Consider the following 21,798-nt stretch of genomic DNA (forward strand, 5'->3'; position numbering starts at 1 on the left):
CTTGCTCCAGGGTGCCCCAACATGGCCGCTGCCCACCCTTAATGTGCCCCTTGGAGCCCTCTCTTGGCTCCTGCTCACCTTACACTGATTATTGTCGCACCTAGCAGCAGATTACGTTTTATTTATATTTATATTCAGCGATTAATACTGGAATTAGAATCATCGGAATTTAATTCAATTGAGAAGAGCAATTGTTGCGTCGGGTCAGTAAGGGAGCGCGAAGCAATGGTCCGGTGGATGAGTGTGACCATCAATAACGAGGCTGGGATCACAGCCCGCGGTTGTTCCATCGGCCGGACGATATTGTGAGGACAGAGGAGGGGGCCACCTCCCGCCGTCTGGGATATAATTCTCAGAGAAATGCAGCCCATCTACCTTCTTATAGGAGGGCGGCGGCGGCGACACCTCGGCAGCCATTTAGCCTCTTTGTTTACTGTGGAGGCGCGCCTGGCCTCGTGACTCTCCTCCCCCGGCCTAACTCACACTCGAATTTGCTTGAAACATAAATTATTGTTCCCAAATGTAAAATACATTGACGGTGTGATGAAAGATACGCATCGGATATTTGCGTATATTGGCAAGGAGATATAAAGCGTATTTGAGCGTATCAGAGGCGCTTTCCGAAGTAGGGGAGTGAATAGGAGGTGAACCCGGCCAGAATGCTGGCGTGAATGCTCCCTAATTGGGCCCGGCGGGGGGCACGGGCCTATTTATATTTGCTTCCTCTTTATCTCGGATTAAACGCCCGGCACTCATATGTGAAGAGAAGGTCAAAGATAACTCCATATCCACGAGCTCTTAAAGTCGAGTGTTGCAAATATGGGTGGAGGATTTTAGCCCATAGAGATCCAGTGGGTTACTCGTGTTTACATCCGATCACTTTGATAGCAGAGCAGCCGGCTGGTAAAATAGACTTACGCTCCTCGGTTAATAAAAGTCATGTTACTATCGTTTAGGCGGCGGCTTTCGACGTTCTTGTTGGCTATTATAACGGGTGTTCATGTTGGCGGAGACCATACAGGTAAAACTTATGAAGGGGAGAGAAACGTAATATTTTCTGGTAGTTAGGAAGTATTGAATATTTTGTCTCACCGTTATCCTTTTAAAGAGTTTCATACACTCAGTGATACAGAGACCAAGACATTATTTCTGGAGAGATTCCGTCGGCCTCAGCTCCTGTAGCACAGGATCAACTATTGTATACTTCAATATTTATCTTCCTTCGGGTTGCTATGTATATCAATAGATAATTTCTAATAGAATATATATATATATATATATATATATATATATATATATATATATATGCAGAATAACCACATATGAAAAATAGAAAATGCTTAACGCGTTTTCGGCTAATTCGCCTTCATCAGAGCAAAGTAGAATCAACTTTGATTCTACTTTGCTCTGATGAAGGCGAATTAGCCGAAAACGCGTTAAGCATTTTCTATTTTTCATATGTGGTTATTCTGCATACTTGGATCAGTGTTTTTGTGATCATTGTTGCATATATATATATATATATATATATATATATATATATATATATATATTAAATCCTTAACGTTTCTTTATATTTCCTCGATTTTAAATATAGACAAAAATAAATATAGACATTTATATACCACAGAGATTATCACAGATTAAGAAAGTAATTAGAAATGGAGCAATGCAAAAGATGTACTGTGACCACAACACAGCAGTTGCAACATCAGGATCTGCGGGTTGGTACAAGAATTCAACCAACTACGAACCACTTAGTTTGATGAAAGGGAACAGTAGAGAAACAGAAGTACACTTACATCGCATCAGGCTTGGATACCCATGTGCATGGGAAATAGGCTTGCAGGTTCCAGAAGATGAGGAAATGTCAGCACTGTGGAGAAATGCGCGACAGACCACTGGAACATTATCTAACACAGTGCACAGTTACAAACCCATTAAGAGTTCAACTTAGATTCAACAGAGCAGAAGTTGTTAAACACATGGGACAAAATCTTACTGAAGCGACCATACGAGTCATAAATACTCATACTCCGCCTAAGTAAAAAAGTAAAACAGAAATAAGCAACATTTAGTGGGCCAGCCAGAGGCTTAGGGCCCGCGCAGGAATTTCCCTGAAAAAAATCTAGGCTCCTAACTTAGGCCGCCAGGATAGCAGCCCAGTATTATAAGGACGCAAGTAACGATTGTGTCATCTTACGGGTAACTCATGCCCGTGCCACCTCTGGGTGGCGTAATCTTCATCAATCAGTTGATTGCGTCATAAGTACTGGAAGAATGGCCATCGTTACCTCATCAATTCTTGAAGAAATACCGGCATCTGTAGCCGCCAGTCAGACCACACTGACACTCCAGCTGCGGCACTAACCACTCCAGCAACAAGTCACACACTAACCAACTGCGGCACTAACCACTCCAGCAACAAGTCACTCACACACTAACCAACTGCGGCACTAACCACCCCAGCAACAAGTCACACACTAACCAACTGCGGCACTAACCACTCCAGCAACAAGTCACTCACACACTAACCAACTGCGGCACTAACCACCCCAGCAACAAGTCACACACTAACCAACTGCGGCACTAACCACTCCAGCAACAAGTCACACACTAACCAACTGCGGCACTAACCACCCCAGCAACAAGTCACACACTAACCAACTGCGGCACTAACCACCCCAGCAACAAGTCACTCACACACTTACCAACTGCGGCACTAACCACTCCAGCAACAAGTCACACACACACTAACCAACTGCGGCACTAACCAACTTGGTCTCACCAATTACACACTCCGCCGCTTCAAGTCACAATCCGTCAATAGCACTTACTCTAATTTTACGGCGTTGGGCCCACCCCTTAAATGATTGGGTTCCATAATGGCGCCCTAACAGGTAATCTATACCCCAGCGAGCACCAGCACGGTAACTCTCTCAAGACAGTCACATGCCTCGCTGTTGTAATGCTTTATAGTTGGAAATTATATTCTTTAGTTGTACTTAGTTGTACTCTAGCATATTTAATGCTACCGAATAGTATCGTGTTCCCTGTTTACTGAGAACTTTCAAGTTAACATTAGTAACTTTTAGTGGTGTTATGAAGCCTTTGATCACTTTCCCGCTCCCACTCTTGTATGGCCGACTAAGGTATAGCTAAGATTAAGATAGGTATGGTTTGGTTAGGTTAGGTAACGGTAGATAAGATTAGGTTAGGATAAGGTTAGACTAGGATAAGGTTAGATTAGGCTAGGTTAGGTTTGGTAAAGTTAGATTAGGCTATCTTATAATAGATTAGGTTAAGTTATCCTGCTAATGACCCAGCACAAACCCTCTAACCTAATGTTCTTGCTCTTAATCTGTCCTCTATTTTTTTTTCATTTTGAGAAATAAGTAATTTTTTTCCAAATGCATAACTTTTGCAAGTGCCTTCATAAAATTTTGATTATTTTTACATACATTAAGCGAGAAAATGGTTTAGTGTGGGAAGGTTGGATTGAGGTGTGCTAGGCTAGGTTTGGTTGAAGGTTGTTAGTTTTCGCTAGATTAGATTGTGGGTTCTTAGATTATATTGTGTTGTCTTGTGATTATTAAATTAGGCTGAATTAGGCTATTAGGTTAAGTTAGAAAGTGTAGATTTCTACAATAACTAACAGGTCATAATTGTTTTGGTAAAAGCTATTTCACTGAAGCAATACATTCAGGTTTTTGGTTTGTGGTCCCAACCGTCGGGTGGTGGTCCCAACCGTTGGTTTGTGGTCCCAACCGTTGGTTTGTGGTCCCAACCGTCGGGTGGTGGTCCCAACCGTTGGTTTGTGGTCCCAACCGTTGGTTTGTGGTCCCAACCGTCGGGTGGTGGTCCCAACCGTTGGTTTGTGGTCCCAACCGTTGGTTTGTGGTCCCAACCGTCGGGTGGTGGTCCCAACCGTTGGTTTGTGGTCCCAACCGTTGGTTTGTGGTCCCAACCGTTGGTTTGTGGTCCCAACCGTTGGTTTGTGGTCCCAACCGTTGGTTTGTGGTCCCAACCGTTGATTTGTGGTCCCAACCGTTGATTTGTGGTCCCAACCGTTGATTTGTGGTCCCAATCGTTGGTTTGTGGTCCCAACCGTCGGGTGGTGGTCCCAACCGTTGGTTTGTGGTCCCAACCGTTGGTTTGTGGTCCCAACCGTTAGTTTGTGGTCCCAACCGTTGGTTTGTGGTCCCAACCGTTGATTTGTGGTCCCAATCGTTGGTTTGTGGTCCCAACCGTTGGTTTGTGGTCCCAATCGTTGGTTTGTGGTCCCAACCGTTGGTTCGTGGTCCCAACCGTTGGTTCGTGGTCCCTACCGTCGGGTGGTGGTCCCAACCGTTGGTTCGTGGTCCCAACCGTCGGGTGGTGGTCCCAGTTGTTAGATAATTTTTGTTTGGTGATTTTTTTGAAGGGGGGGAGGGGGGAGGGGAGGATTAATTGTAGTAGTTGTTGGGCGACCTATCTTTTATCCCCACTGATTTCATGAGGACAATGGGGCTGCTCCAACCCTCCTCCTCTCATAAATGTCCTCCTATCCATACCCGTTATCCCCGCAAAATTGTGTGAGGCTAGCCTTAAACATCTAACCTCTAACTGTTGACACAAACAGACAGTTCCTTTTATAGATACACTAGAAGGGATACTTGTCTGTGTCCGGCTCGACACCCCAAAAGCTTGCACTATTTATTTGTTGGGAGCCCCCAGAGTGATGTTGGGAGCCCCCAGAGTGATGTTGGGAGCCCCTAGAGTGATGTTGGGAGCCCCCAGAGTGATGTTGGGAGCCCCCAGAGTGATGTTGGGAGCCCCTAGAGTGATGTTGGGAGCCCCCAGAGTGATGTTGGGAGCCCCCAGAGTAAAGTTGGGAGCCCCCAGAGTAAAGTTGGGAGCCCCTAGAGTGATGTTGGGAGCCCCCAGAGTGATGTTGGGAGCCCCCAGAGTGATGTTGGGAGCCCCTAGAGTGATGTTGGGAGCCCCCAGAGTGATGTTGGGAGCCCCCAGAGTAAAGTTGGGAGCCCCCAGAGTAAAGTTGGGAGCCCCTAGAGTGATGTTGGGAGCCCCCAGAGTGATGTTGGGAGCCCCCAGAATACAACTCTGCTATAGTATTATGAAAATATAACTCTTAACACAAAAAATCAGACAGTGGAACCCGCACTGTCCGATTTTTTTTTTATTTGAGTGATTTTTTCTAATTTTATTTTAGTTGGCAATACTAGCCGACTCTTCCTTAAGGAGGGCAATAGGGCCCAACCCGATCCATGTGTGATAGTTCCCATCAATCACCCCTGCTGTTAAGTTGGGTAAAACTACCTCCAAGTATCTGGCCTCCAACCTTGATGTTCATACTGTATATACAGTATATGTGCACGTGTGTGTGTGTGTGTGTGTGTGTGTGTGTGTGTGTGTGTGTGTGTGTGTGTGTGTGTGTGTGTGTGTGTGTGTGTGTGTGTGTGTTGGTGTCCGTGTGTCCGTGTGTGTGTGTGTGTGTGTGTGTGTGTGTGTGTGTGTGTGTGTGTGTGTGTGTGTGTGTGTGTGTGTGTGTGTGTGTGTGTGTGTTGGTGTCCGTGTGTGTGTGTGTGTGTGTGTGTGTGTGTGTGTGTGTGTGTGTGTGTGTGTGTGTGTGTGTGTGTGTGTGTGTGTGTGTGTGTGTGTGTGTTGGTGTCCGTGTGTGTGGCAGTACACTGTACCAAAATAACTTGGGCAATATTTTATATTCTAAATACATTCTGTATAAACGACATAATTACTGTAGTTTAGCTGATAATAAATGATATTTCGTGACTTCAGTGAATGGTCAAGTCGATGTTAAATTACGCAGACATAAAAGAGTGACAAATCATGGATAAGATCCGGGGAAAGTGGATCGTCCTAAAAAAACGGCAACATCGATCCCGCCTTCGTCACGAACGTAAACAAAGAGATTTATCGGCCGTCTTGCTAGTCACGAGAGTTCCTGACGCGGCCAGTGTCCTGATAATGTCGTCTCAGAGCTACTGGTATGCAACAACTACCCTGGGTTTCTACTCCACGACTGCCACGACCATTGCTTTTAAACCCCATGATTGCTACGACCACTGCTGCGATACGCCACGACCAAGGGTCTGATACCTCAAGGCAATTGCTCTGATACTAGACGACCACTTTGACCCTCTTTCCCCAGCCCCCACACAGTCCCTCCGCCTCCTCCCCCCCCCCCTTTCCTCTAATCTTTCCCCTCCCCTGCCACCCCCACCCTATCCCCGCCCACTATCGTGAGGGCGGGCGGGTGTGCGGGTGAGTTGGCACCAATGGGCGTGAGAGTGACCCGCGGAGCTGGTGTCAGTGTCATCCCGCCACCAGGACCCTGGCAACGCTGGCAACTGGCGCCACGATGAGGGCAAGGGGGGGGGGTGAAGTGGGGGTTAGATTGGGGGTGAAGGGGGGGTTAGGTAGGGGGGTGAAGGGGGGTTAAAGGGTAAGGAATAGAAGAGGGGCAGAAAATACCAGTGAAAAGTACTGGTGAGACGTATGACAAAAAAGAGAAGTCCGATAAAGTGAGAGGAGAGAAGGACAGGAGAGAGACTTTTTTCTTTTTTTTTAAATTTTGCCCCGAGGGGCGAGTTTATTGGGCAGCGCCACTCATCCTGTGAGTGGACACACTGTCATAGCAGCATGTACAACACTCCCCAATAAGAAGAAAACCCGCTGGGTTGTTCATCCTGTCACTTGCACCAAGACGCAGCTGGGACTTGCTTAACTGTCTCAAGTGAACAGCTCCTCAAACAAGAAGATTAACATCTGTCAATCCTTAAGATCTTACGTTGTCTTGCGGGTGCAAAATGGGGGGAATCTTTTAAGAAGAGTATCAATATTTGACAAATAGTGTTTTCCTAACTCAAACAATGTGGGGGTAATTATTCTACACATATTTCTGATGAAGCAGACAAATAAAGGGAGGCATGAGAGGAAGTAAGTAATTATGAAAAGAAAGCGGTAGAGGACATGGGGAAGAGAGACAGGGGTCAGGTGGACTGGGACAGGAAGGCGCCAGCAGGTCACCAGAGGTCACATTACTGGGTCACAGTTTGTGCTCGCCTCGACGACTTAGCTAAGTGCCGTAAAAATGCACTTTAAGACCTCTTAACGTCCAGAATGAAGAATATCTTAAGGGGGGGGGTGGGTCGGGGAGAGGCGAGAGGAGCGGGGAGGGGTCGAGAGGGGCGGGGAGGGGTGGAGAGGGGCGGGGAGAGGCGAGAGGAGCGGGGAGGGGTCGAGAGGGGCGGGGAGGGGTGGAGAGGGGCGGGGAGAGGAGAAAGGGGCGAAAGAGATTGGGGGAGGGAGTGAGGAAAAATTAAGGGGTTAAGGTTTTATACTTCAAAATTTTTATTTTTTGTACTATACTTAAGTATTTGCTATTAGGATTGAACATTTGTTATAAGAGTCAGCGCTCCCACCCTTACTTAACCCCTACCAACCCTACAGTCATGGGCCTGACGGCTGAGTGGACAGCGCTCGGGATTCGCAGCCCTAAGGTTCCGAGTTCGATCCCCGGCGGAGGCGGAAACAAATGGGCAGTTTCTTTCACCCTGATGCCCCTGTTCACCTAGCAGTAAATAGGTACCTGGGAGTTAGACAGCTGCTACGGGCTGCTTCGTGGGGGTGTGTAGACAAAAATAAGTAAACCAAATTAGTGTATATAACGAGCTGTATACTAAAATTAGTTAGAACACTTGAGACAAAACTTAAGAAAGACAACCCCCCATAATAATGTTTCATCAAGATGGCCTCCTGCTCCTTCTCTTACAGCCATCCGATCTTACCACTTAAAAATCCATTATTTAAAAAAAAAATTGTCTGGTGTTAAAATAACATTTTTGTATAATGTTTTACCATTTTTTCTTATCTTCCTGTGTGAGACAGCGGGTACAGCGATGATAGCGGGTACAGCGGTGACAGCGATGATAGCGGGTACAGCGATGATAGCGGGTACAGCGGTGACAGCGATGATAGCGGGTACAGCGGTGACAGAAACTTTCCGGGATCAGAGTAAGTGTACGTATAACCCAGACTATTACACCTGAGAAACACATTAACAAAATAATGTCAGCAACATACACCAAACTGGCAAACAACATACATAAAACCAAGCCTTAATTGTGCAGCAGGAGTCCACATCTTATATAAAGTCTAAAATCAACTAAGACAAGTGAAGAATGATAGGTCAAGGCTTGTCATGGACACTTAACTTCATGGACCAACTGAGAGAACTCAGCCTTACGACAACGGAATGAAGGACAACTAAGGGAGATATGATAACAACATACAAGATATTAAGGGGTGCGGACCGAGTGGTGAGAATGGTGTGATAATAATGAGGACGGGACCAGCAGGAGTCACACACGACCCGGGAACACCACACCAACACCCGCATGCAAGAGTCACACATTAAGGAAAGAGCTTACGAGAAGAACAATAAGGAATATTAAAATCAAATAAACGTAAAACATGAACATTTGGGAATTAAGAGCTAATACTTAACCCTGAAAGCACATGTAGGTGAGCACAGATGAGTAGACACTAACTCAATAAACATTTCCCAAAGAATGTGCGATTAGAAACGGGAGATTCGCGGGTTATTAAACTAGACAACTGACAGTTGGTAGAGGAGGGACCAGGAGCTAGCACTTGACCCTACACGGCCATTCAAGGTTGTTCACACACAAACCAAACACAGGCCGCTCTTGGCCTGAGATATATGACTCCATAAGTAGACTCCATAGTGGTGTGATGGAGGCCACAGCCAGCGAGCACTGGGCCATCAGTCTCAGTGTGGGGGTGCTGTAGGGGGCGCCCCCCCCCCGGTGTGTGGGGGGTGCTGTTGGGGTCGCCCCCCCCCGGTGTGTGGGGGGTGCTGTAGGGGTCGCCCCCCCCCACCCCCCGGTGTGTGGGGTGCTGCACGTTACAAGGTAACACTTAGGTATGCTTCTAACTCTTCGAACTGGAGATAAAGCTAACACGCTGCAAGTTAGTTAATTATAGATAAGATGGCGACTTAGTTAATGAAGTCTGAAGCATCATCACGGGGACCTTTATACATGTGGGTATTGTTGGTCCCTTCCTTACCCTTAGTCCTAGCCCCACCCTAGCCTTGCCCCAGCCCTGCCCTAGCCCTGCCCTAGCCTTGCCCCAGCCCTGCCCTAGCCCTACCCTAGCACTGCCTTAAAGCAACCCCCACCCTGCTACTTCAATACCCACTAACGACTCTCCTCAGCCACCCTAACAGCCACAAGCCCCACACCCCCAGTAATTATCCCCGGAGCCTAGTGTGGCCGGGTGTGGTGGGTAGTCCACTTAAAACCATTTACCTAGTCACGGAGGTAAATTAGCAACCAGTAGTGACGTAGTCCAGCTACACACCCGAACATCTGGGCGAGTAGTCCCATAGTCTGGTAACAGGCCAGAGCCCTTGAGCTCTCAGAACTACCTAACATTATGCTCCCGTGACCACTGGTAGCCCTGGATGGAATGACCTCTTGAGAGATACTGAAGAGAACAGGACTCAGTGGCTGGCTGCCTTTGACCCGGACCTAATTACGTGACCCCGGGGGACCAGGTCAACCCGCTGACCAATATTGATGACCTCTCCCTCGGCTACAGTGGTTGGAGGATGTGTGTGGGAGGGGGGAGAGAGAGAGAGAGAGAGAGAGAGAGAGAGAGAGAGAGAGAGAGAGAGAGAGAGAGAGAGAGAGAGAGAGAGAGAGAGAGAGAGAGAGAGAGAGAGAGAGAGAGAGAGTGAGCTTAAGCGCAACAGCTTTCATTGTAAATACAAATTATTGTTTTCTATCGTCTTGCTCTTGTTAGAATCCCTCATCCACCTCTGCCACCACCACTGTCACCACCGCTGCCACCACCACTACCACCACCGCTGCCACCACCGCTGCCACCACCGCTACCACCACCGCTGCCACCACCGCTGCCACCACCGCTGCCACCACCACTACCACCACCGCTGCCGCCACCGCTGCCACCACCGCTGCCACCACCGCTGCCACCACTACTACCACCACCGCTGCCACCACCGCTGCCGCCACCGCTACCACCACCGCTGCCACCACCACTACCACCACCGCTGCCACCACCGCTGCCGCCACCGCTACCACCACCGCTGCCACCACCGCTGCCACCACCACTGTCACCACCACTGTCACCACCGCTGCCACCACCGCTGCCACCACCACTGTCACCACCGCTGCCACCACCGCTGTCACCACCACTACCACCACCGCTGCCACCACCGCTGCCACCACCACTGTCACCACCGCTGCCACCACCGCTGCCACCACCACTACCACTGCCACCACCACTGCCACCACCACTACCACTACCGCTGCCACCACCACTACCACCACCACCATCACTACCGCTGCCACCACCACTATTACTACCACTGCCACCACCACTATTACTACCACTGCCACCACCACCACCACCGCTGCCACCACCACTACCACCACCACCACCACCACCGCTGCCACCACCACTACCACCACCGCTGCCACCACCGCTGCCACCACCACTACCACCACCACCACTACCACCACCACCACCACCACCACCGCTGCCACCACCACTACCACTACCACCACCTCTGCCACCACCGCTGCCACCACCACTGCCACCACCACCACCACCACCACCGCTGCCACCACCACCACCACCACCACCACCACCACCGCCACTGCCACCACCACTACTTCCACCGCTGCCACCACCGCTGCCACCACCACTACTTCCACCGCTGCCACCACCGCTGCCACCACCACTACCACCACCGCTACCACCACCACCACTACCACCACCACTACCACTACCGCTGCCACCACCACTACCACTACCGCTGCCACCACCACTGCCACCACCGCTGCCACCACCACTGCCACCACCGCTGCCACCACCACTGCCACCACCGCTGCCACCACCACTACCACCACCACTACCACCACCGCTGCCACCACAGCTACCACCACCGCTGCCACTGCCATCACCACTACCACTGCCATCACCACTACCACCACCGCTGCCACCACCACTGCCACCACCGCTGCCACCACCGCTGCCACCACCACTACCACCACCACTACCACCACCACTACCACCACCGCTGCCACCACAGCTACCACCACCGCTGCCACTGCCATCACCACTACCACTGCCATCACCACCACCACTACCACTGCCACCACAGCTACCACCACAGCTACCACCACCGCTGCCACCACCGCTGCCACCACCACTACCACCACCACTACCACCACCGCTGCCCCCACAGCTACCACCACCGCTGCCACCACAGCTACCACCACCGCTGCCACCACAGCTACCACCACCGCTGCCAGCACAGCTACCACCACCACTACCACCACAGCTACCACCACAGCTACCACCACAGCTACCACCACCGCTGCCACCACAGCTACCACCACAGCTACCACCACCGCTGCCACCACCGCTGCCACCACCACTGCCATCACCACTACCACCACCGCTGCCACCACAGCTACCACCACCGCTGCCAGCAGCAGCAGGGGGCGGAAGCAGCGGCCCCAGGGTAATAACAAGGCGGGCAGTTCGCGTGATATTCGCCCTTGACAAATGACCGATCGGGTTTAAGGAAATTGTAACCCTGTCTAATGACCAGGGAGAGGGGACGGGCAGTGAGGGTTGTGCACTTGGGAGAGGGGACGGGCAGTGAGGGTTGTGCACTTGGGAGAGGGGACGGGCAGTGAGGGAAAGTGCACAGGGAGAGAGAGCAAAGGGAGATGGGAAAGGTAGTGAAGGAAGGGCTGTAGGAGGGAGGGGGCAGTGAAGGGGGGGAAGGGCCGATGGAGAAGGGCAGCGATGAGATCACTGGAAGAGAAGAACAGTGACAGGAGATGGAAGGGAAAGAACGTCTATTTAATCTCCCCTTTCCTTCTACACCTCCCCTCACTCTGGGGGAAGATGCATTGGGCTCGGGAGGGGGGAGAGGGGAGAGGGGGAGGCGAGAGAGGAGGGAGAATGGGACAACAGAAGGGGTAAGGGAATAGTGAGGGGAAAACTGTTTGAGAGAAATGTGAAAGGGTTTGTAAAGGTGATGGGAGAGAATCGAGGCGGAAAGGGAATGGCGGAATGGCGGTGAGAGGAATGGCGTGAGAAATAGAAAGGATAGAAATGGGAGAGAGAGAGAGAAAGAGAGAGAGCGAGAGAGAGAGAGAGAGAGAGAGAGAGAGAGAGAGAGAGAGAGAGAGAGAGAGAGAGAGAGAGAGAGAGAGAGAGAGAGAGAGAGAGAGAGAGTAAGAGAGAGAGAGAGAGAGAGAGAGAGAGAGAGAGAGAGAGAGAGAGAGAGAGAGAGAGAGAGAGAGAGAGAGAGAGAGAGAGTAAGAGAGAGAGAGAGAGAGAGAGAGAGAGAGAGAGAGAGAGAGAGAGAGAGAGAGAGAGAGAGAGAGAGAGAGAGAGAGAGAGAGAGAGAGAGAGAGAGAGACGGTGGGGGGGGGGGGAGCCCCACTTAGGGGGAGGTAATCCCCTTCGTTAAACAATCATTCCACAAAACTGCTGCCGTCAAAACGAGGATTAAGGATCACGCATAACGTATACATATAGGGAGGCACGGACGCTAGCCCGGCCTGGTACACAGCTGGGTGGCCGAACTCTAGCAGTACCCATCAGCACTGGTTCGAATCCACGTCATGACTCCTACTGATTTCCTCGTTGTTACATCACGTTACTGTGATTTCTATGTGCACTCAAGAGGAAGCGTTAGAGCCAGAATTCCTGGACAACCAAGCCAGTGTGCAGGGGGGGGGGGAGGGGGAGAGTTAGGCTTCAGAGAAAGCCTCAGGACCCCTTGAGGATTCAGTTGAATCCCAGGTTGCACTGCTTTTTACCATGCCGTAGTGCAGTGGTCTAGGGGGGCTGGCTGGACGGTAGAGCGACGGTCTTGCTTAATTCATGCAGGTCGGCGTTCAATCTTCGACCGTCCAAATGGTTGTGCACCTATTCCTCCTCCCCTCGTCCCATCCCAAGTCCCTATCCTGATCCCTTCCAAGTGCTCTATAGTCGCTTCCTCCTGATAGTTCCCTTACCGTATTACTATTGGATTGCATTGGGAGTACCAAGTGACCGGGTTCGAATCCTCCTCATGGCTCCTACTAATTTTTTAAATGATACATTACGTTAATGTGATTTTATGGGCAATAATAATAATAATAATAATAATATTATTATTATTATTATTATTATTATTATTATTATCATTATTATTATTATTATTATTATTATTATTATTATTATTATTATTATTAGCACTAGTGTTTATCCCGTAAAGCTGCACTCAACTGTAGCAAAGCAGCACCCAGCTGTCGTGGAGCAGCACCCAGCTGTCGTGCAGCAACACCCAGCTGTCGTGGAGCAGCACCCAGCTGTCGTGGAGCAGCACCCAGCTGTCGTGCAGCAGCAGCAGCAGCAGCAGCAATATGTGTTGTGTGTGACATGAAAGATAAAGAAGTAGTTTCGTCAGGTTCTAAGACAGGGCGAGGCAGGAGGTGTCACTGGGTGCCACGTTGTTTGTCTTCCTCATGTGGCACTGTAACCTGGCACTCCGCCCCGCCGCGGCCACGGGTAAGGGGCAGGGGTGGGGGTACAGGGGTAGGGGCACATAATAGGGGAAATGGAGTAAGGGAGGTATTTAGGGGGGGAGTTGGGACAAGGGCCAGCTTGGCGGGTCAGAGATAGCACTCAGCTCCCAGACAATTGAGTAGACAATTAAGCTGTTTGTTTCTTCGTGTTTACCTTCTGATTATATATGTTGAGGCGCCCCGTCCGAGGCATGCTGTTTACACTCGGCCATTTTCACTCATCATTGCTTTCCAGAGAATGTATGTCCGACCTGCAATATAGTGATGAACAATGGCCGCCGTGATGCAAGTATGGGGCCCACTAGAGCACGGCAACGCTTTAAGATAACACAAGTATTCCTCTCATTAATGCTTCTAAATATCAAAGATCACTTTCGCAGTCGAATTTATTCAGTCTTTATTGCTGATGAGACATTACGACCTGAAATGTTTCCCAAGCTTAAACTTTTACACTTGTTGACACTGAACTGACTTGTGACGTCTCTGTCTAGTCCTTGAGCCTCCCTGGGCTCCCTGTCTCCCTAGGCCCTACACTACTACAGTGTTCAGTTTAATTTATAACACGTAGTAATTTACTAGTGTGTATATTATACTGATACATCAGTATTAATTATGCCTTTAGTGAGCTGAATAACCATCAGGTTCCTGTACCATAATAATAATAATATTATTATTAATGTTACTTGTATTTATATTCTAAATTAAGATTTTACTTTTGTTAACCAGATCAGATATCTTAACTTACACCATAATAGTGATCTTGTATTCATGTTAAGAAGAGTAAAGATGCTAGGACAGAAGCCTAGGGCGCTCCACCTGTCACACCTTACCTCACGTTACCCCATTGATGGCAACTATATAACTCTTAGTAGTCAATCTAGATATAATCCAGTGTAGCATTTTGCCTCCTTTGATACGAGGTTAAACTTTCTTGGTGAACCCCGCATGCCGAATAGGTCTTTCTTTACACGGGTGGGTACAGGAGCAGGCGACTTCTGACTCGTGTTAGCCGGCTCATCATGCATCATGACTCATAGCAAACCTTACCCAATAGTTTTCCCTGGAGCACGACACGCAAATTGGTTAACAACCAAGCGCCGAATTAATGCTGGGGTGGTCGAACAGTGAAGGCTTGGCGCTCAGATAGTCCACCCTAGCCATGACTCGAACCCAAGACCCAATAGTTTGCGAGGCGCGGGGCGAGTGTGTTACCGCTGCGCCACCATCGATGAAGGTCTTGCTGAGACTAAGATAAAAAACATTATAAAGTTCTGTTGTAGATATACGTGATGGAACGAGTATAGTTGTAAGGAACATGAGCTCTCTGATAAATCTGCATTGAGAGCCATTGTAATATTTTTTCAAGGACGTTATAAATGGAGTTTGACTCAAGTAGCATTAATAGGTTGGGGAATATCTTACCTTGAGGTTATCTTGAGATAATTTCGGAGCTTACCGTCCCCGCGGCCCGGTCCTCAACCAGGCCTCCTTATTGTTGCACACCCCCAGGAAGGAGCCCGTAGCAGCTGTCTAACTCCCAGGTACCTATTTACTGCTAGGTAACAGGGGCATCAGGGTGAAAGAAACATTTTGCCCATTTGTCTCCGCCTCCACCGGGGATCGAACCCGGAAACTCAGGACTACGAATCCGAAGCGCTGTCCACTAAGCTGTTAGGTGCCGTATGTCCCATTATTTTTTTAGAACTGTGACTATGAGAGAGAGAGAGAGAGAGAGAGAGAGAGAGAGAGAGAGAGAGAGAGAGAGAGAGAGAGAGAGAGAGAGAGAGAGAGAGAGAGAGAGAGATAGAGAGAGAGAGAGAGAGAGAGAGAGAGAGAGAGAGAGAGAGAGAGAGAGAGAGAGAGAGAGAGAGAGAGAGAGAGAGAGAGAGAGAGAGAGAGAGAGAGAGAGAGAGAGTATACTATGAAGTATACTGTGAGGGTCGTGTTACTGGTGGTGGTGTGAGCGGGGGACAACGTGGCGGTGAAGGCTGCTTACTGGCCTGATGGATGGTCCTCCGCCACCACTGATTGTTTACATGTGTCGGCGACAACCCGCTGCCTCCAATGAGTCCACTGTCAGCTGATGGAGACCTTTCTGCTTCCTGCACGAATCACCTGCATTATGCGAGCGTTGCAATATTTACAAGTAATATAGCTCACCAAGATGTGCTTGAGGAGGGTGAGCTACGGCTCTTACGTCCCGCCTTCCAACCCTTTGAACGGGGTCAGAATAGCTTCAGCTACCTCATCCCTTTGTGTGTATTTTACCTCAATAAACTTATTTCAATTTCAATTTCCAACCCTTAACTGACTGCTGTATAATCTCCAGAGCCTGCTAGACCGTGTCGTATATATATGGGAAGTTGTGTTGCCGTCTGCCGTATCATTTAATACATGGACCAACCACTTGGGCTGGACGGTAGAGCGACAGTCTCGCTTCATGCAGGTCTGCGTTCAATCCCCGACCGTCCAAGTGGTTAGGTACCTATTCCTCCTGCCTCCGTCCCATCCCAAGTCTCTATCCTGATCCCTTCCAAGTGCTATATAGTTTGTAATGGCTTGGCACTTTCCCCGGATTGTTCCCTCCCTCCCTCCATCACCTAATTTTTAACGCAATTCATTTGTTCACTATTCTTAAACTGGAACGAAATCATTCTAATGTCTCTACCTTGCGGTTATCGTGCGGTGACTCAGAGGATCAACTTCCCCGCGGCTTGGTCTGAGTTTCTACTAGTGACCCTTGGTGCCTGTACCACCAATACCAAATAGTCTTTCCTTGTCTGAACTTCCCCTTGCTCTCCTGGGTTTTCATGTTGAGTCCTTTGAACACTTCATTGTCATTCTCAATGAATTAGTCTTGTCCTGTGCAAGAAAGGTCATTCTCACCTATTCACCCACTTTTGCTTTCCTTCTGATGTGGCAACTTGGGTAAGGTCTTGGTTTTATTTGCAAAGTCGTTTTCAAATTTTCTTTCTATTTCTCTACTTACACATTGATTGTTGCCGCCGGAGGCGGTTAGTTTATTGTGCACCCCATACTCATCCTGTGAGCGGTAGCGCAAAAAGGATTACATAGGTCACGAAAGGTCTTTATCAGACTTTAACGGAAATTATTACATTAACAATTTCATCTATCCTTCACACTTTATAATTGCAATATCAGCTAGTTACAGAGAATGTTCTATTTCAAGAGCTATATTTACGGTAAATCATGATAGATTAATGGTAGGTCTTATCGCTAATACATAATTGTCTGAGCAATAGAGACATTACAGTCATAGTGGAGCTGCTGTTTGTTATTCACAATACTTATATATTCACTGAATAACAATTTGTTATTCAGTTAGTCTTCACAATACACTACTTGTTTCTTAATCTCATATGTCGTTTATCTACTGGAAGCGAAATATGGATACAGTGCAAGGATTTTAGGTATTTTATCCTTGATAATAAGATAGGTTGCCATTGACAGAGGTTCTCTTTCCTGGCTCTCCGGTAACACTCTCTGCTCTCTATTGATATGTTGTCCTTGTTGCACTGCCACGCCATCTTGCTTATTTACTGTTGGTTCCTTGTAGGAGAGCAGGCGGTGGGTGGCCTGGTGTGGGTGATGAGTGTCCCGGGCGGAGGAGAAGTGTAGAGCCCGAGGGTGGCGTGTGAAGCCATACGTCCCGGCGGTGTGGTTTATGGTGGCAGTGTGGTGAGGCGGGCGGCAGTGGCGCTAACCGCTAGGCCACTACACTCACTCGCCGCCCCGTCCTCACCCAGCCAGCCAGGCAGGCAGACACAAGAATTAAGATTTATAGAGGGAAGTGGTGAGTGGAAGGGGGAGAAAAGAGGGGGAATAAATAGGAGGAAGAGAGGATTGAAGGAGCAGGTGAAGGTAAGGGGAGAAGTGGGGAACTCAGTGGAGAGATGGTGCCTAAATAGCCAGGAAGTTGCGGTGAGCGGACATGGAAGGGTAGATAGGATGGACAGCGACACAAGGTTCAGTTTAGTTCATTTATTATACACCTCATACCCATACTGTGGGTGGTGGAGGAAAGGGTTACAGAGGCACATAATGGGCTCAGGGACTGAACTCCACAATTCATTTAGCTAAGCAAGTTACTGTCTTCATAAGCTAGTTACAAAATGAAATGTATATTTTTACATCAACAATGGGATTGAGACCGCTTATAGACAATCCAAGATTATAATTAACTCCTTCTTTGAAGGCAGATAGATTCTTTAGCTAACTCATCAGCTCTATCATGCATTCACAGGCCAGCACGAGATGGAATCCACATGAAATGGATTTTATTACCGTCATTAATAATTGTGTTGTATTTGTGTCTAGCTTCAGACACGAGCATGTTACAGTTATGTCTTAGAGTTGAGAGCAATTAAGGATGATAATGAATCGCTTACAACTAATGTATCAAGTTTGGAGACTTGTACACATTTCAGTGCTCCTTGGAGGGGCCACCGCCCCCCTAGGCACAAAGTTGGTGTGAAGGGTAGAGGCCCAGTTATTATTCGGACTACCAACTCAAAATACAACCCGTCACCCATTGTCAGGACAACGGCACTTCCAGCCGCACCAAGGGAGAGGAGAGCCTTCACGAAGGGAGAGTAGATCCTTCATGAAGGAAGAGGAGATCCTTCATGAAGGGAGAGTAGATCCTTCATGAAGGAAGAGGAGATCCTTCATGAAGGAAGAGGAGATCCTTCATGAAGGAAGAGGAGATCCTTCATGAAGGGAGAGGAGATACTTCATGAAGGGAGAGGAGATCCTTCATGAAGGAAGAGGAGATCCTTCATGAAGGAAGAGGAGATCCTTCATGAAGGAAGAGGTGATCCTTCATGAAGGAAGAGGAGATCCTTCATGAAGGAAGAGGAGATCCTTCATGAAGGAAGAGGAGATCCTTCATGAAGGGAGAGGAGATCCTTCATGAAGGGAGAGGAGATCCTTCATGAAGGAAGAGGCAGCATCTTCTAGGAGGGAAGCCAGAATGGGGTACCTCTCTCTCCCTCTGTGAGAGGGAGGATTCTCACTGTGTGTGTGGACTTCCCTCTCATCCCTACCACCCTCACTAAGTGTGACAGGCCAATCTCACCTCATCCTGTTATCAAAGTGCCTGTTAAGACCCCCCATTACCTCCCTTCCCTTTACACCCTAGAAGGAGGGGAAATGCGTGGTGGAAGGTTAGAGAGATGAGGGGAGTGGTTAGTGGCTAGTGGCGGCTGAGAGAAGATCATCTACCCTATCCTCATGTAATTATCAGAATCTTCTTCCTCCTTCGAACAGTCTTCTCATTTTACCTTTCTCCCTCACCGGTCTCCTCATACCTTACATTTTCCCCTCCTTATCGTCTTCCTTCATCTTACCTTCCCCCCCCCTCCCCATAGTCTCCCTTTCATCTTACCTTTCCCACCTCCCATAATCTCCCTACATTTTACTTCATCTTACCTCCCTTGAGGTGTTTTCGGGGCTTAGCGTCCATGCGGCCCGTTCGTTGACCAGGCCTCCTCGTTGCTGGACTGGTCATCCAGGCTGTTGGATGCGCCTGCTTGCAGCATGGCGTATGACTCACAGCCTAGTTGATCATGGAATCTTTGGAGGTGCTTATCCAGTTCTCTCTTGAACACTGTGAGGGGTCGGCCAGTTATGCCCCTTATGTGTAGTGGAAGCGTGTTGAACAGTCTCGGGCCTCTGATGTTGATAGAGTTCTCCCTCTGGGTACGGTTACCTCTGTTACCTCTGAATTGGTTACCTCTGAGGTAACCAATTTATTTAAGTTTTTAGCAGACTACTTAATGCTGTTAAATTCTTAACCCTATCTCCTGCCCACGCCGTCTCGTCCCCACCATGTCTCCTGCCCACGCCGTCTCGTCCCCACCATGTCTCCTGCCCACGCCGTCTCGTCCCCACCATGTCTCCTGCCCACCATGTCTCCTGCCCACGCCGTCTCGTCCCCACCATGTCTCCTGCCCACGCCGTCTCGTCCCCACCATGTCTCCTGCCCACCATGTCTCCTGCCCACGCCGTCTCGTCCCCACCATGTCTCCTGCCCACGCCGTCTCGTCCCCACCATGTCTCCTGCCCACCATGTCTCCTGCCCACGCCGTCTCGTCCCCACCATGTCTCCTGCCCACGCCGTCTCGTCCCCACCATGTCTCCTGCCCACCATGTCTCCTGCCCACGCCGTCTCGTCCCCACCATGTCTCCTGCCCACGCCGTCTCGTCCCCACCATGTCTCCTGCCCACCATGTCTCCTGCCCACGCCGTCTCGTCCCCACCATGTCTCCTGCCCACCATGTCTCCTGCCCACGCCGTCTCGTCCCCACCATGTCTCCTGCCCACGCCGTCTCGTCCCCACCATGTCTCCTGCCCACGCCGTCTCGTCCCCACCAAAGCATCAACACTGAGTATCGTGTAAATCTCCCAACGTTTGCCTTCCCCTCAGACATTCTCGTGAATTTAGAGTTCTTAAATATTTCCCGCAATTTTCCCCTCCCCCTACACCACCTTCCCCTCCCCCCTCCACCACCTCCCCCCCTTTCCTCTCCCATTTTGAATATGTAAACTTTCCCGCCTCTTTCCCAACGGTGTGTGAACGCTGGGGTTTGTTGACATACTTGAAGGACTGGTTGGTGTAAACTATATGCACCAAACAATGGTAAGGAGCCTCTCTCCCTGCCAGTTTAGGCACACATCCTGCGGTAAATAACCATGGGCCGTCCTCACTAATGGGGCGTCTACATTCATTTTTACATTTCTGAGAATTTCTTCTCCCGGCTCAGATGCGTAACAGCCACACGATGGCAGTCACTGAGAACATTTGCTCCTCATTTCAGAATATATTGTTAACATTTCATATATATGCCACGATGAGTTAAATGATCACAACTCAAACGAAGGGAATCATTGTACTCATAAAACTTGTGAATGACATAAAAATAAAATTTAAAATTTACAAAAAACGAAAAAAACAGGCCAAATGCGAAAACGACGAGGCGTCTGTCCTTAATTGGTGTAAATCCCGGTGCTCAGCCAGGAGGCCTAGCTGTTTACAGTTTTTCTAATGTCCTAAATCCAGGCGCCAGGCGGCCGCGCCCCACGCCCTCCGCGACTCAAATTTCTCCTCAAAGACGCCGAAAAAATGGGATGTGGAAATCAGCCTTCAGCGGGAACTGTCAGCGTGGTGGTGGTGATGAGGCAGGTCAGTGGTGGTGATGAGGCAGGTCAGTGGTGGTGATGAGGCAGGTCAGTGGTGGTGATGAGGCAGGTCAGTGGTGGTGATGAGGCAGGTCAGTGGTGGTGATGAGGCAGGTCAGTGGTGGTGATGAGGCAGGTCAGTGGTGGTGATGAGGCAGGTCAGTGGTGGTGATGAGACAGGTCAGTGGTGGTGATGAGGCAGGTCAGTGGTGGTGATGAGGCAGGTCAGTGGTGGTGATGAGACAGGTCCGTAGTCATGATGCAGGTTAGTGCAGGTGGTCAAGAGACAGGTCATGGGCAGTGATCATGGGGCAGATCATGGGCAGTGATCATGGGGCAGATCATGGGCAGTGATCATGGGGCAGGTCATGGGCAGTGATCATGGGCAGGTCATAGATAGTAGTCATTAGGAAGGTCAGAAGTAGTTGTTATGGGGGCAGGTCATGGGTAATGGTCATTAGATGTGTAAAAAGATAGTGGTGGTGTTGAGGCAGGTCCATAGGAAAGAAAGGAAGTGGCTATGAGGTAGGACCTCGTAAGTTTCCTCGTAACTCATATGAACCTCTCAGCTCTGAGAATAGTCTAGTGGCATAACTCTGGATTTTCTCCTGCTTTTTGTGTTTACTGAGAGAAATAAACCACGCCGAAGCTGCACATTCCAGAATGTGAGTCTGAAATCATTTGAAAAGTCCTGAACGACTCCTTGTTCAGATGTCTAGAAGCAGTTCTAATGTTATCCAACCCGGTGGCTGATGAGGGTTTGACCTGCGACACTGGTGACAGGTTCTGTATAATATCATCCCTTATGTCTTTCTCTGTGTCCGATTCCAGGAGGTCTTCCTCCTTCGTATAGCACCTTGCTGCCGGCCTCCTGCTCCCACCACCCACCTTCATTACTTTACACTTGCTACTGTGTCATGTACTAGTCTCAAGTGAG

The 21,798-nt window shown here is 49.2% G+C and overlaps 1 protein-coding gene across 1 annotated transcript; it reads left to right on the forward strand.

Moving 5' to 3' along the window:
- Window positions 1–5,847: 5,847 nt before the first annotated feature.
- LOC138367944 (uncharacterized) lies at window positions 5,848–20,082 on the forward strand. Its single transcript, XM_069330226.1, has 3 exons — window positions 5,848–6,005; window positions 7,909–8,034; window positions 19,449–20,082. The coding sequence occupies exons 1-3, from the start codon at window positions 5,848–5,850 to the stop codon at window positions 20,080–20,082; spliced, it is 918 nt and encodes a 305-aa protein (XP_069186327.1).
- Window positions 20,083–21,798: the final 1,716 nt, after the last annotated feature.

The sequence above is a fragment of the Procambarus clarkii genome, chromosome 24 (assembly GCF_040958095.1).
Source record: "Procambarus clarkii isolate CNS0578487 chromosome 24, FALCON_Pclarkii_2.0, whole genome shotgun sequence".
In the NCBI taxonomy this organism is placed as follows: Eukaryota; Metazoa; Arthropoda; class Malacostraca; order Decapoda; family Cambaridae; genus Procambarus; species Procambarus clarkii.